General features: G+C 38.4%; 1 protein-coding gene across 1 annotated transcript; it reads left to right on the top strand.

The window, feature by feature from the left end:
• Nucleotides 1-12,241: 12,241 nt before the first annotated feature.
• Nucleotides 12,242-16,546, top strand: bscl2l (BSCL2 lipid droplet biogenesis associated, seipin, like). The gene is made up of 8 exons (XM_057350083.1): nt 12,242-12,804; nt 13,116-13,197; nt 13,425-13,568; nt 13,906-14,040; nt 14,914-15,011; nt 15,173-15,317; nt 15,394-15,487; nt 15,645-16,546. Exons 1-8 carry the CDS (start codon nt 12,545-12,547, stop codon nt 15,914-15,916), a joined length of 1,230 nt encoding a protein of 409 aa, XP_057206066.1. The 5' UTR covers nt 12,242-12,544; the 3' UTR covers nt 15,917-16,546.
• Nucleotides 16,547-16,558: the final 12 nt, after the last annotated feature.

Below are 16,558 nucleotides of genomic sequence, written 5' to 3'. Positions count from 1 at the left end.
GATATGAGGAGGACAAACTAAATTTGCACTTGAATGATTTGATTTTATAGTAGATAAAGACTGGAGGTTGATTATATTTGATCAGGAGGAATTCAAAATATCAATCTTGTTGTAAAAGTGCCTGCTGAACACATGGATGTAAGTGCATCCTCAAATCAGTTGAATGTGCATTTTTAGGAATGGTCACAAATAGTGATTGATCAACCTGTAAATCCCTTCATTTTCTGACCTGTTGAGTTCGATTTGCATCACACAGCTTTGGTTTACAGCCGTGATCTGTGCAAAAATGAGGGGATCAGCAATTGACCAAGCGTCCACGGAAAGTGTCCATCCCATAGAGAAAACGCTGGAGTGTGATTTCAGCGTTTGTTCAATCCGCTGCCATTCATCATCGCTCATTAAAGAGCCCAGCAGTTGGTGACCCGGCGGTACAGTGCCACATACACAGAACTCTTTATCCATCCCATCTGTTCCGGTCCATTAGTTCAGGAGATGGGCCTCGGGTCTGCGGTAAATGTTTTCCAGAACATTATAATCTCACTCATCTCTTTCTCTCACTGCATGGTACCAACTATACTACTGAGATCCATCCCGTCTCCATGACGACAGGCACAACATGCCTGGTTCCTGGTTCTAAATAATGTTTTATGGGCATATGGAGATGGTGAAATTGGGTCAGGTTCACCATCACAGTGTCTAAGTGTGTAGTTCCTTTTTTAATAATTCTGAAAATGACACTGTAGTTACATCACTATAAAACAGGGCTCCCAAACTATTTATTTCAGGGCACACCAAAATATTTTTAAATGGAAATATGGAAATATTAGCTTTTATTGTTATTGTATGTGTTAAATATAAAGTTGATTTTTAAAATAGTTAAATTGCAATAGCAAATACGTTATGGCAAGATATCAAAAGATTGCTAGTCATTTATTGGACTCAATTCTTTTTCTCTTACAATTCTCTCTCCTGTTTAAGTGTCATTTCCAAGCAATTTGGGTGTTAACATTAGTTTTATTAATAACATTATTCTCTGTTTGCATCATATACATATAATCATTTTCCTCATTTTTGTGATTTCTTTTTCGTGTAAAGCTGCCAGACAGTGACAGAAATGCTTTGAAAACAGAAGCTGAGGCCTGGGACAATAATATTTAATAAATAATATGTGAATAATCTTACACTGTAAAACACTGTTGCCTTTGCTTGAACAGGTCAGGTGTTGCTAGGACCACTAGATAAAATCGTAAGTTCGATTGCTTAGAAAAATAAAAGCAGACCTCTCTTCATCGAGCTGTGCAGTTTGAGGATATATTTCTGTCCATAGCACAAATGATGCAGAATGAGTTACACCAATATTTAAAGCTGAAATCTGTAACTTTTTACGTTAAAAATAAACAAAATAAGCATTTGAATTGATTGGGTAAATAAGCAGTCAGTACTCAAAACTCATCACACACCAAGATGCACAATTTATCATTTGCGTTAAGGGGTTGGATTGTCCTTGAAATGTCTACCTGCAATTTTATGTAGTAAACAGAGGTGGCGATAGAGAGGCAATTGTTAATGAATGCAGGTTTAAACTTATATATTATATGTATTTCATTTTCATTGTTGTTAAATTAGATACTAAGCATTTTGATACATCTGTAAATCTTCATCACTATACAACAGTTTGTCCTTAAAATTATTTTGCAAGAACTGAAAGATGTTTTCTGTTCCTCTGAGTTGCAAACTCATTGATTTATCTCATGGAAGTACAAACTCCTCAGATACATCCATACCCTTTTATCTATGAACGGTGAGCAGGTTTGGCATTTTCAATAGGCTGTGGCTGTTAATGACACCATTAAGACAGCAGATCTGCTCAGCCCACACTAATTTATTTATGAGCACACCAGGAACTCATCCTTTGAAATGTGCAACTGACCTTTAGACGGGTTTTCTGTACCAACACAGCCACCCTCACACTTATTACATGTTTTAACACATCGGCTGCTGTTGTTTAGGAAGTGGTCAGTCATTACGGGATCGAACCCGTGACACCAAAAGGAAGGCTTGTGATTGACAGACCTCCCAAATTTACCCCTGGTCACTATAGTTAAACTGTGGTAACCACAAATGAATCACGGTTTGGCTACAATAACTGTAGTTTAACCGTGGTATTTGTAGTAAAAGTGGGGTAATACAAATGGTATCCAACATACCAATTACGACATGGTTACTAGATTTTTACTTTAGTAAAACCATGGTTAGGGGTAAAACGGAAATAAAGTTCACGTCTTAACATTTTCAACAAATAACAGATAAACTAAGCCACGTGTGCTCTACTGATGCCTTCATCTGTGAGCACTACTGTACATTCAACTTTTTTTCTTTCAGTTTAATGGAAGCCAAGCGAGGTGTGCGCTTCTCTTTTAATCTCTTTTCTCCTCAAGATAACTCATTTTACTCCCCACAGACGCTGCATTAGCGATGACAGTATTAGCACATGTTTCCAAAGGTATAAATGAGTTTTGGCCAAACAGTGTAAAATCCTTTCGAGGAAACTTTCCAGTGTCTTTTATGTTTTAATCTAGGTGCTATTTTAAATCTCTCTTCCAGAAGTAATTACAAAAATATGGAAAAACGTGCTGTGTTGATTTTAAGCGTAATGATTTGAGATTAGAATTAGGTAATGGCGCGTTGCATCTGTCGGAGATTAGCTGGGGTTTTATCTCCTACGGTATTTGTCAGAATTAAGTGAACATCAGATACTATGGCCTGCGTTTATCTTCAGCTCAACTTCATCAGGAAAATGTAAGAGTTTTGTGATGCTATCCTCATGACGTTATTAAGACATTTTTGCATAAAGGGAGATTAATAAACTAACACGGAATCAAAATGACACCATTTATTGTGCTTTGGCTTTGTGATTTATTCATTGGTGCATGGTATTTTTTTGTTCTTTTATTTGCTCTGTACCATAAGAATATAATATAATATATCCTTAATATCTCAATTCTTTCTCATAGACATCAATGAGATTAAATGGAGAACAAATGGAAACTTTCTGCATATCTGCATCTCAAATATTTCTCCTGATAAAAAGTGCCAGAAATCTCACAATGTCTTCATTAGAGTTTCAGAAGAGATCTCAACAATGTCTCAAACTGAGCTCAGATTGGTCAAGTGTGGAAAGAAAAGTCAATATCGTTCAAGATCTCAATATGAACTCAAACATTTCTCATCAAATTTACCCAAATCCAGATGATTTTACATCTACAATCTACTTTCATTTTACACCTCCATATGTTTCATGTATTTTAACAATTGTTTCTGCTTTTATTTCTCTTAAGCAATTTTAGGAGAAACATCTGAGACAAAGTTGATACTTTAGTGAAACACAAAAGAAATCCATCAATTTGGAGCTTTGAAAGAGCAACATCTGAGCAATAATGAAAACCTAACCAGACAATTTTCCTCTGGGATCTAATTGGTCAAAATCAGTTTCATTCTCTATTTCTAGTCGGTATATTAGAAATTATAATCAAGCAACGTTGTTGTTCATGTAAGAATCCTGCTAAATTGCATTTGTATGTGGAGCAAAATTCATTACCATGTGCTAATGAGTGATTGATGAGCCAAACGCAGACTATTTGGGCCAAATCATTTGTGTTTGGCATTGGACACCATCACAAACACAAAGTCAGATGTGCACCACACACACCAAAACAAGTACAATCAGACAATAAAGCCAAGATATCATAGAAAAACCCTACAAATATCAAATATCTACAGTACTTCTCAAGGTTGCGCTTCTACTTTGAAGAAGTCCAAATCGCTCACTCGCTCAGATTGCAACATCAGCTCGTGTTCAGAACGACTTCTGAAGGATGGGATGAGAGGGGTTGAATAAGGAGAGACCGAGAGAGAGAGAGAGAGAGAGAGAGAGAGAGAGCAATCTGCCCCATCACTGCTATCAAATGACCTTCACAGTGCAAACATATCCATCTGTTGTGTCTGCAAAGATGAGACGCAGCCAAATCGTGTCTTATAATTAGGTAAAAATGAAGCCGACATCAAACGCATGACGATCCGTCTCCATTAATGTCTGCTCGGGCGTTTACAGGACTTTACCAAGCGAAGCCGCTGAAGGACAGAGGAGCAGTCGTACATCTTTGTCTAAGCTGTAGCATTAATAATATATGAACTGTTTTCAATAACAGGACAAAGTGCAGGATAATGTGTGGCTCTGTGCCTTATACTCTACTCACTGTGTTGATTGTTTCTGGTTTATTCCATAAGCAATTTTACGAGAAACGTCCAAGTTGATACTTAAAAACCACCTCCGAGCGATCACATCTGTAAAAGACCCGTGTTGCTGCTGGATTTAACCGTTTGCAAATTGAATAAAAGAGTTTGACAGACTACTTTTGTAAACAGTAATTTAACAGAATTTGAGTGTCTTTCCGTCAAAGTTGAACACAAAGTCGATTCACTCTTTTCTTCCAAAACTCTATTTTGGTGAGCGTTTATCAGCCAGTTTATGCTTTACGCAATTGATCAAAAACCAAAGCCATGGAACAACAATGAACAATAATTGCCAGCAAAATGAGAGCCGTGAACGCTGTAATGAAAGGTTTTGATGTCATACGCTGAATGTGATGTTGAATGACATCACAGGCGGTGTTTCTATGAAACATGACATGTGACCTTAAAACGTGAATGTGTGTTAATGAGAGATTAAATGAATGCATGTAAACTCATTAACAACGAACAACGTGTGGAATGAGGTACAAGTTTGACCTCTGAGCAATGAAAGAAAATCACATAGTCAGTATAAAGTGATTTTATGGTTGTTATTTTAGATGCCCGGTCTATAATTTACAGTGTAAAGTGTTAACAATGACTGTGTCATGTCATTGTTAAAACTCTCCTTTTTCAGCGCTGTCATATCTGCAGGGATCTTTCTGATGATGTGTGTAACAGATGAGGTGGAGTGTAAGCCGCAGGGCTCAGCACTGATTTCATCTGAATGATTGACAGCTGTGTTAGCACTACACACTTGTCATTTACATCTCTTCATTCTAATTATGCACGCCTGTCACTCTGTGTGTGTGTGTGTGTGCGTGTGTGTGCGTGTGCGTGCGTGCGTGCGTGCGTGCGTGTGCGTGTGTGCGCGTGTGTGTGTGTGTGTGTGTGTGTGTGTGTGTGTGTGTGTGTGTTTGTGCGTTCGTGTGGGATTTACAAATCTGTGTGTGTTGTTACAGTTTTTGTTGATTTGCAAATTTTTGTGTGTTTGTGTCTGTTTGTCTAATATGTTTTGGTGTTTCTGTTTACATAATGTGTGTGTGTTTATGTTTACATTGTGTGTGTGTGTGTGTTTATGTTTACATTGTGTGTGTGTGTGTGTTTATGTTTACAGTGTGTGCGTGTGTGTGTGCGTGTGTGTGTGTGTGTGTGTGTGTGTGTGTGTGCGTGCGTGTGTGTGTGTGTGCGTGCGTTTGCGTGTGTGTGTGCATGCGTGTGTGTGCACGTGTGTGCGTATGTGTGTGTGTGTTCATGTTTGTATATCCCGGTGGGGACCTAAACCTGAATGCACACCAACTCATGGGGACTCGTGTCACTGTGGGGACAAAAATTGAGGTCCCCATGGGCACAAAAGCTTATAAATTGTACAGAACAATCATTTTTAATAATCTAAAAATGCAAAAAAATTTCTATGATCTTTAGGTTTAGGGGTTGGGTTAGGGGATAAAATATACAGTTTGTACAGTATACAACTCATTACGCCTATGGATTGTCCCCACGGAGATAATAAACCAGACATGTGTGTGTGTGTTTGTGCGTTCGTGTGGGATTTACAAATCTGTGTGTGTGTTGTTACAGTTTTTGTTGATTTGCAAATGTTTGTGTGTTTGTGTCTGTTTGTCTAATATGTTTTNGGGATTTACAAATCTGTGTGTGTGTTGTTACAGTTTTTGTTGATTTGCAAATGTTTGTGTGTTTGTGTCTGTTTGTCTAATATGTTTTGGTGTTTATGTTTACATAATGGTGTTTATGTTTACATTGTGTGTGTGTGCATGTGTGCGTGCGTGTGTGTGTTGTTGTTGAAGTGTCATCACCCAATACCCCGCCGAACGTCACACACCTGCAGGTGGGGTTCTAGATTCATGCCTTCTACCATTTTCTGTCATTAATCCAACACACATCCCGCTGAGCCAAGCCGTTTGTGTGTGTGTGTGTGTGTGTGTGTGCGTGCGCGTGCGTGCGTGCGTGTGTGCGTGTGTGTGTGTGTGCGTGAATTTTAGCGTATCTTCAGCAGATGGCCACCCGGAAGGGTCTCATCCCTGCCCTTATTGGCTGCTCACATCACAGGCATGCTGGGAAATGAACACACCTGAGCCAAGCTCCTCTACCACAGATATTTACATGACTGCAGAGCAACATTTCCCTGAGCTCATAAACATTCCTCATTATCATGACAGAATTCATATTTTAATGCGTGCTTCGTAGAAAAACAACAGATCAATCTAAAAATAAACAAAGACTTCTTGACTGAGGTTTATGTAAATAAGGTCTAATCACGGATCGGTGAGATAAATAAAGACCTGGAAACACCCACACAATGCTGTCTGTCCTATTTTTATTCAACTGAACCAGATTGCTCATTGCCTTTCAGTTTTATTGGTGACTATATGAGAAGTCTGGGTGACACCTGGTGCTGGACGGGACAGATGCGATCAGCGTGTTGTGAGGCCGGGACAGGATTAAGCAGAGATCAACATGTTTGGTGTCAAGACATGTGTTACCTTTTATTTCCTCTGTGTCGAGCAGCTGAGTGCCTGTGTCTGGAAATACAATATTCCTAAAAGTGAGTTTAGAGTAGGACTGTCTGTTTGTCCAACCAATGGAGGACGGTTGTTATTTTCTCTTTGATGCTGTATGTGGTACAAAAATGACACACTTTCAAACACTTTTTACTGAATGTTGCAATAATGTAATGTTTTCGTATGTTAAATATGTTCGCAATCTGTGTAATTGCGCAGAGACTATAAATCAATTGTATGCACATCTTTCAAATTTCACAAAATGACTATTGGTAACATCAGACAAGGCTGGTAAAGCAAGGACGGTAGAGACAGAGAGAGATTATGAGGCGTGGTAAAGAGAGTAGAGGTCACTAATGGCTTTATTACTATGGTGTAATAAGAAATCACCCGAATGGAAAAAGGACATCTGCCACGTTGTCATATAAAAGCTTAAAACATTCCCAATACACTAACAAGATACTGGACCGGGTTTAACGCTGATGGGTCCAATAGCAACACCATTTATTTCCTCTGGTTTGAATTCCGATTGTGAAAATATTGGGTGTAAAAATTGGGTATATAATGCACCAGCTGTGTTTTAATGGCTTTCAAAGGAATAAAAAGAAATGAGGTTTTGTTTCTGCATATTGTAAATACCTGAATGCATGAATAAAATACCTGTCAATCATCTGGTTTACCCCCATTTTACCGTGCCGCTGTCTTTTATACTATATGAGAATAAAAAACAAGGTATGACATACCACTCAAGGGTAACGCTTTAGATTGCGGCCTGCAAAGTGCCGCATAATTAAACAGGATTTACAACTTAACTAATTGTAACAATAATGTACCTCAACAGTATATCTAGATAAAGGGGAACAATATGCAAAGTTTGGGGAATGAAGGGGTAGGAGTGAGGAAAATGTAAAAAATATTTATGAGGTAACTGCATGCCATATAAACATCTAAATCAAACCGCTCTTGAACTACTGGATTATAGTGTGAAAAGATCAACATTGATTTTGCACATTGTACACACTCAAAATAACTTATAATAACTCATAACCAGTGTTGGGTGTAACTACTTACTAAGTAATTAGTTACTGTAATTTAATTACTTTCCCCTTGAAAAAGTAAAGTAAGGGATTACTCTTGTTTTTGCTGTAATTTAATTACAGTTACTTCTGATGTAATTGAACTAAATAATATATTCAATAGTGGCAATGACATAAAAATTATAAGTTTAACTTTAAAATGTATGCTCTATTGTATCCTCACATTTGTATACTTTGGTCAGTTAATAAGAATAATTTATGTAGTTAGTAATTATTTATTTGAATGAATTAAATCAGCCGTTTCATCCTTGAAACAATTCTAATCAAGGTTGATGTAGGATATAGAAAGTAATAAGTGATTAGTAATTAAAAAAAATTCCGAGAGAGTAATTTATACAGTAATCTAATTACACTATTGAATATGTAATTAGTAACTAGTAATTAATTACTTTTTCAGACTAACTTACCCAACACTGCTCATAACTCAAAAAAATATTTGTGACCAACAATTCTAAAATCAATCACAAAACTCTGAACACTTCGCAAAAACTGAACACATAATTTCCCCTTATTTCATGTTTGCTATAATAATAAAATAAGAACCTAGTCCTTAATTCATATCCACAGTCACTTATTTATGAGTACATTGTGATTACAAAAATTGAATGTATGTTCACGCTAAGATTGTTGTATAGTACACTGCAGGTCATGCATAATACATAATATTAAAATAGTTACAGTATAAATTTCTTTTTTACTTTCCTGACTTCTTTATTCCCCAAACTTTGCATATTGTTCCCCTTTACCTACAGATATACTGTAGAGGTACATTATTGTTACAATTAGTTATGCTGTAAATTCTGTGTAATTGTGCGGTACATTGCAGGCCGTAATCTAAATCATTACACACACAAGAAACAAGCAGAGCATGAATGTGTAGCCCAGACCATCAGTTAGTTAATTTGACTGACCAATCATCATCAAATATTACAGAAGTGCATTAAAAATGCATCATTTCTGTAATGTTAACAGAGCAAGAGCCGTAGTGCAGCTGTTTATCATAGCTTTCGTACTAGCAGGGTGTATGAATTGCAAATGAGTCATAGCAAAGTATTTTGTGTGTGTGTGTGCGTGTGTGTGTGTGTGCCTGTGTGTGTGCCTGTGTGTGTGTGTGTGTGTGGGGGGGGGGAAGGGTAAACCCTACGGTATGGGGACAAAATGTCCCCACAAAGATGGCAATACCCAAAATCCTTGTCCTTGTGGGGACATTTTTTTGTCCTCATAAAACATGTCCTCATAAAACATGGAAACCCAACGTGTGCGTGCGTGCGTGCGTGCGTGTGTGTGCGTGCGTGCGTGCGTGCGTGCGTGCGTGCGTGCGTGTGCCGTGCCGTGCAAGTCGTCATCGATATTGATGAGGTGATAAATTCACGGTTGCGTGCAGTCATACTTTCGGGTGTATGTCGTTGATTAGTGACTGGTCCTGTGTAGTTGTGCTGCCCGCTTACATTGTATGAAGCGTTGATACTTCTTTGTCTGGTGGTGTGAGAACTGTGTGCGTGTCCTTGTGTAATGTGTAATTCGTAGTATAGTGTGTTTTGTGTTGGGGATGTTAGATGGGTGGGATGTGCGTACGTTGTGCGTGATCTGTATGGCTGGCATCGTATGTGCCCAGTTGGTGTAGGACCTTGAAGTCGTGCCTGTAAAGTGCTTGTGTCTGTATATGAAGAGACGTTAGAAAACAGACAAGCAGAGGAGAAGAGTTAGACTCTCACTGCACCCAGTCTATTTGCTCACCTCTCTATTTACCAAAGCTTTAAATCCGACCTCTTACGTTTGGAGGATACATGCTTAATATAATTCACTTAATAAGTACCAACCAGAATTCAGAACAAAAGTCCACCCCTAGGAAATTTATGCACGCTTCCGGCTTTTTGAGACAATCATTTAAAATCATTCACAGAGCTAACCAATCACGGAGCTCTCTGTCCTCATCCTCTCTCTCCTCTCCCCTCATCATCTCATCACCACTCTCTACTCTCTCTCCTCTCCTCGTTCGCTCCTCTCTAGTTTCTCCTCTCTCTCGTCTCCCTCGCATAGTCTCTCATACTCATCTTGAACCTTCGCATCTCTTCCTCTCCTCTCTCTCCCTCTCTCATTCTCTCTCTCTTCTCCTCCTCTCTCCGCTCTCACCAGTATTAAAAATGCCTATTAATAAATTTTTAATTAGAATCTTGTTTTTGTAAATAGTACAAAACGGACTGGATATGGAAAAGAAGTACCTGACAACATTGAAAAGAACGTTAAAAGGGATAAAACTAAAACCTTGCTCTCTCTCTCTGTCTCTCTCTCTCTCTCTCTCTCTCTCTCTCTCTCTCTCTCTCACTCACTCGTCTGGCACATGAAAAATCAGGCTGAATATGGCACCTTTTCAAGTGCAGCACAGTTAGAGCACTTATTGTAGAAATGGAAGAAGCTGGCACAGTGTTTGATATTTTTATACAGTTCGTGTTTGTGATTATATAAGCTCTCATGATTTTTTATAGTTTGTATAAGAAAATGCTTCAATGAAAGTGCTTATCCACCCAAAACCCGACTTCGACTCGTGGATTTTGAACTTGTGGGTTGGAGGGTGCTACTGGTCCAAACCCAAAGAGCCCAGCGCAAGTTCTCTGAAATTCTTCCTTGTAGAAAAATGTGGCTCAGGTCTTGCTTCAGTGCAAGTCTGTGAGATTTTTTTGTCGTCTTTTGTCCATCAGGCACTAGGAATGTAATATCACAGCTCTTCTTAACAGATAACTATTTGAGGTGATTTAAGTCTGTATGCAAACAGCGTAGGACAAGTTACACACCTAAAATATTTAGGATTGGGGATTTGTTCACACTCCTAATCCGAACAACGTAACTATTAGTTTGAAGTTTAAATTTAATTCGTCATAATTAATGTAAGTACAATTAATTATGCTAATATGAAAACGACTAATGAAAATACTAATTTACAAAATAACTATCACCATTATTGCACACAAAACAAATATAACTTAAGTTGATTTTACAAAAGACGAAACAAGCAATAAGTCAACATATTTATTAGTGTTTGGTTATTTTTTATAAGAAATATACTGTATATATTTAGTTATGCCAAGTTCTAGAATGTATTGTGAGAAATGTCTGGAGAATGAGGGTCTTGGCCTAAAGTCAAAAAGGACTGATTTCATTGGTTACGGAAAGGATATTTAGTGCCATCTAGTGGAAAAACCTCCGCAGTGCAAAAACATGTCATGGAGGACAAAGACACAGACAGTCTTTAACTTGCCAGAGGCAGTAATGAAGATCAGAGTACATAAGGCTTGTTTGTTCTCTCTGTTGTTCTTTTGTTAAGTAAGTTTGTGTGCAGAACAGATCAGGTAGGCGTCTGAAGGTTATTGTTATAAGGAATAAACTGAAGTGAGCTGTAAACTCCAGTCTCATAATAACAGTGTCTGAGTCATCCTGACATATTATTGACTGTCATCTGTGTGTCTATTGAAAGATTGTTGAGTCACATTGACCGTGTCTGTTGTCACAGATCTTCTGGGTGAGGGCTGTGCGCTTCTGTTTGGGTCAGATGATGCTGTCTACGTCGATGGATTAGAATTTAAAGCTTGCACACCGGTGTACATCACTGAAGTGATTGTATCTGGGTCATTTAACAAAGCGAGAAGTATGAAGGGTTTCTTTCTGTGTACATAGTTTTTTTTAAAAGATCCTGAAAAGCTGTTTTTTGTCTTGCCAATAGGATGCATTTTCCTACTTTTGTGTTTCCAACGTGTCAAAGCTGTGCTTAACTTAAACATTAAATATGAAAAGTATTTTTTCTCTCCATTTGTTGTAGATTTTAAGGTTTTTCATTTGTGTCAACAGGTTATCTGTCAACCCTGTCAACATCACATGTTTGATCATTTTTAATGTATATTATATTTATCGTTTATATTATAATGAATTTTATTGTATAATATAGTTGAATTTAGTAATGAACTCTTCTAAAAACAACTGATGTTTTAAAGGATATTTGTACAAAGAGAATTACGTTTTCTTAAAAGCACTTTGTTGATTTTTTTCACCTTTAGTACAGAGCTTGTGATTTTAGCAGGAGCAGGAACATGTTATTGCTCAGATGTTGCTCCTTTATAGCTCATGAGATTTGATGGAGTTCTCAGTTGTGTTTCAAGTATCAACTCATCAGCTATGATGTTTCTCCTAAAATTGTTAAAGTACACAAAGGTTATGGTCATACGTATACTGACATTCACAGATATTAGTTGGATTCGTCTTGGATATTTCATGCCACTTGTATTTCTTAACAGCACGTCTTGTCCTGTTGCCTCACATGTTGGTCATGAGTCTCATCGCGGTCCCACCGGGGCCTTTAAGTTCAGCCGTTCACTGGACTGTCCCGTTCTTCCCAGAATCTGCTGTTTCACAGTCCATTACTCCAGGAACATTACAAAGAGCTCCTTCGTTCATACAGAACATTTGAGATGAATCAAAGTCAAGCAGCAGCGCTCCAAGGGCAAAGTTGTGTTAAAGAAGACACAAGAGCTTGCTGGTGAGAAATGGGTGCTTTATGCCGAGTAAAGAGGATGGTTTAGATAGACAAATTAGCTAAAAGAACACCAAAGGACAGAAAAACCAAAAGGAAGAAGAGAATAAATCATGTATCAGAACACGGACGAGTACAGTACTGACGGTTCTGGCGTGCAGGACATGGGACCTCAGATCAGTGGACTGGTGGTTCAGATCATGGAGGTGATGCCAGTTGTGCTTGCGCGGATCAGACAGAAGCTTCTGGAGGTGGCTATTATGATCTGTGTTATTCTGCTGGTGTTATGGGTGGCTTTATTTCTCTACGGCAGTTTCTATTACTCCTTTATGCCCACGGCCAATTACATCACACCTGTCCACTTCGCCTACAGGTGAGGACATACCTGAGCGCAGGTGAGACCTGATTTGTGTAGAGTCATGTAGAAATCAATATATTCATTTTGATGTTGGGTACATGTCATGTTAAGAATTTTGCGTATTGGCTTTTGTAATTCATAGTATTACAAAATCATTTTGTGTAATCTCTTACCTTTCTTATGCAAAGTTGAGATCCACTGATGTCATTTGGATTTCTATTATAGTTTCTATAAAAATATTTTTTAGATTGCTGATTAATTTTGCAGATTGCTTTTAATAGACTGTCGAAAGGTTCTTTCTTTGTCAAATGTGTGTTTCTTTGCAGGACAGATTGTTCGACCCCTCACCATGCCATGTGCTCTTTTCCTGTTGCAAACGTCTCTCTTTTGAAGAATGGAAAACATGAGGTGAATTGTAATGTTTTTTTTTTTTGTAAATCTTGAAATGTCTGGGTAAATGCAGTTTCGAATACCATCATATTGCTTACTATGCAGTATATACTGTATACTACTTTTCTTTTAAGGTGTGATATTTTTTAAACAGTAGTGTGCTACAATGTTGTCAAATGACATCACAATGTTTAATCAGGTAATCGGAGAAAATGATTTTTTTTGTTTCTACCTGCCCACTACAGGTAATGACATACAGTCAGCCCTATCAGATCACACTGGAGCTCGAGATGCCCGAGTCTCCAGCCAATCAACAGCTGGGAATGTTCCTTGTCAAAATGTCTCCCTATTCCAAAACCGGTCAGATTATTGACGTATCAGCACGTTCTGTAAGTGCGACACACAAAAACACATTTCTGACATTCATGCTCATCTCAAATGTTTACATCATGTGTAAATGTATAGATCATGAATTTCTGGTCCAGGTTTATGCCATTTACACTTATGCATTTGGCAGATGCTGTAATCCAAGTTTCTTCATTCAAGTTGTACATTTTTTATGTGTGTTACCCGAAAATGGAACCTATATGATGACATTTGTGCTTCTAGCACAAAGCTTTATCAGTCGAGCTACAGGAACCACATAGGCTTGTGAAGCTAGTTTGTAAGCCTTGCGGGGACACCAGCGTACACTTGCATCTCTCACTTGTCTCTCTGTTGTCTCAGGCCATGCTCCATTATCGCTCGTCACTGCTTCAGGCTCTGGACACCATGATGTTTTCCCCGATGCTGTTAAGCGGAGTGTCCGAACAGAAGCAGTCAGTCATGGTGGAGCTGTACTCCGAGTTCAGAGTTGATTCTGTGAGTGTCTCTCACCTCCTCACTTAATGAGCAACAGAATTTATTCCCTTAAAATACTGACATTTTCTGGCATTACTTTTTCTGTAATTTTACGGGGGGTGACCATATTTAAATTCTGTTAATTTACAGGTGATTTTTTTACATAATACATGTAAAAAAACTGTAAAAGAACAGAAAAATTCAATAAAATTACAGGTTTTTTTACAGTGCAGCCTTTCGTGCTGTGATGATGATGTATTTTTGTAGGCCAGCCCGGTATCGAATGGTATTGAATTGTGAAATTGGTTGATGGACACACAGTTAAAGGGATAGTTCACCTAAAAATAAAACTTCTGTCATGATTTATTCACCCTCATGTCATTCAAAACTTATAAATGACTCTTTCTTCTGTGGAACACAAAGGAAGATATTTTGAGAAATGTCTGTGTTCAGACAATGGAAGTCAATGGGTAAAATGTAATTTGGTGACGCAAAAGAAAGAAACTCATACAGGTTTGGAATGACATGAGGGTGAGTAACTGATGAAAGACATTTCACTTTTGGGTGAACTATCCCTTTAAAGCAACACTTTGTAGTTTTTCGACCTTAAAATATTGTCTCTAAAATTATTTCAGTGGTAGAACGACTCTTAACTGGACGAATTCTACTCCTGCCGCTATCTGAGCAGCCTCATAAGTTCTGTGTTCGGGTCGGTACACACAGCCCCGCCCATCCCCTGTCTGCTCCATCCTTTCGGTTCCGTCAGCTTAGTCAACAAATTCACATGTGTTGCTACGACACTAATAACAGACAATTGCACTTATCAACCACACGGGGGAACCCGTGAGCAAATGTTGCAAAGTGTTGCTTTAATAACTGTCTCTCGTTCTTCAGTATAAACCCACTGCCGGCGCTGTTATTGAGATCCATTCCCAGAATATTCAAATCTACGGGGCAAATCTCTACATCTTCGCCCACTTCACAGGCATCAGGTGTGTGTGTGTGTGTGTGTGTGTGTGTGTGTGTGTGTGTGTGTGTGTGTGTGTGCGTGCGTGTGTGCGTGTGTGTGTGTGTGTGTGTGTGTGTGTGTGTGTGTGTGCGTGTGGTGATTTTGTGGTCTTTACATCCAGTCCTGTCGCTCTGATCTGCACAGGTACCTGCTGTATCATTTCCCCCTGACGTCAGCTCTGATCGGGGTGATGAGTAACTTCGCCTTCCTCAGTTTGATCATGGTCCTCAGCTACCTGCAGTTCAGTCTGGGTGATCTCAGGTCACCTGGGGAGGAGGGCAGACAAGAGGTTCATTTCAAGTTTTTGCTTTTACTAAAAATGTTCCCGTGCTACTTAAGACTCATATGTGTTTTCTTGTCGTCAGGCTGATTTTGAGTTTGATATGGATCAAGACGAACTGAAAGAACGAGAGGAATTGAATGATCAGTCAGAACCTCAGCATGAAGGAATAAGCAAAGGTCCACATGTTACTATTCATACTAACAGTTATAAAAAGGATAAAATCTTACAATTAATAATAAGCTGTTTTACAGAATTTAATACCGTAAGTTTGAATATCTGACATATCAATTTCTTGATTTTAACACGCATTGTATTTTTTCTGTATTCATTCAGTCATTACAAAATCTATGTTGGATTCCCCCATTGCGATGAGAAATAATGACACCGCCGATTGCAATTCAGACGAGATGGAAGAATCCATTCCAGACATGGGGGTGGATGAGAGCGAACATGTGGGGGATGAACCCATCTGTACGTTCGAGGATGGGGAAATGATTTTGAGACAAAGACATTTGTCAGCCGTGATGTTGCAAACATCTCAGGCATTAACAGACACTGGAGATAAAAACTTGAATGGTGGTGGTTTGAGCTGTTTGAGCTCATGATGCCAAAGAAATGTAACTGTCTGCTAAACAAGGGTAAAGGTTATGAAGAGCAAAGGCAACCTGCTTTTCTGACTTTAGCGTTATGGCTTTATTTAAAGGAGTTTTTTCTTTTTTTAATATGCACATTTTTGCTAAACCGAGTTATATTATTTCAAAAGTGATCAGGAAAAGCTCTCATGAATCTTTTTCCACCATGTTCACCAGTTTAGGGTTTTTCTCCCTACTTTTGAAAGGATGATATTTATAAGCACTTTTGACTTTCAACCGGTCCAAACTTTCTTTGTTGCTAAATATAATATTAAGTGTAGAGCATCATTGTTTTTTCGATACTAAATAGCCTTGAGGAAAAATGCTATTTGGTTGTGGCTTATGTTTGGAAAGTAACACATGAATTTGCATTTATTTCCATGTGATCCTCTTTGGAAAACACATAATGCATCACAGAAAGATATCCACTGGCGCTGTTCCTTTTAATGTCACCAAATGTTATTTTTTACATTTACAGTTTTTCTTCAGTGTGTTTATATGTTAGCCCTCCTTTTTTTTCCTGTTAGTGCAGTTATTCTGTCCTTATACTTGCAGTAATATGTGGCTGTCTTATGTTTATTGAATAAAAGGATTAACGCTGAACACGTCCAGGTC

Source organism: Triplophysa rosa, linkage group LG13 (assembly GCF_024868665.1).
Source record: "Triplophysa rosa linkage group LG13, Trosa_1v2, whole genome shotgun sequence".
Taxonomy (NCBI): domain Eukaryota; kingdom Metazoa; phylum Chordata; class Actinopteri; order Cypriniformes; family Nemacheilidae; genus Triplophysa; species Triplophysa rosa.
Note: the sequence above shows the minus strand (reverse complement) of the source record. Positions and strands in the feature narration are given on the sequence as shown.

Coding starts and splice junctions, on each gene's coding strand:
- bscl2l (XM_057350083.1), top strand. CDS start 12,545: ATGTATCAGAACACGGACGAGTACAGTACTGACGGTTCTGGCGTGCAG. Junction 12,805..13,115: donor CCTGTCCACTTCGCCTACAG/GTGAGGACATAC, acceptor GTTTCTTTGCAG/GACAGATTGTTCGACCCCTC. Junction 13,198..13,424: donor TGAAGAATGGAAAACATGAG/GTGAATTGTAAT, acceptor TGCCCACTACAG/GTAATGACATACAGTCAGCC.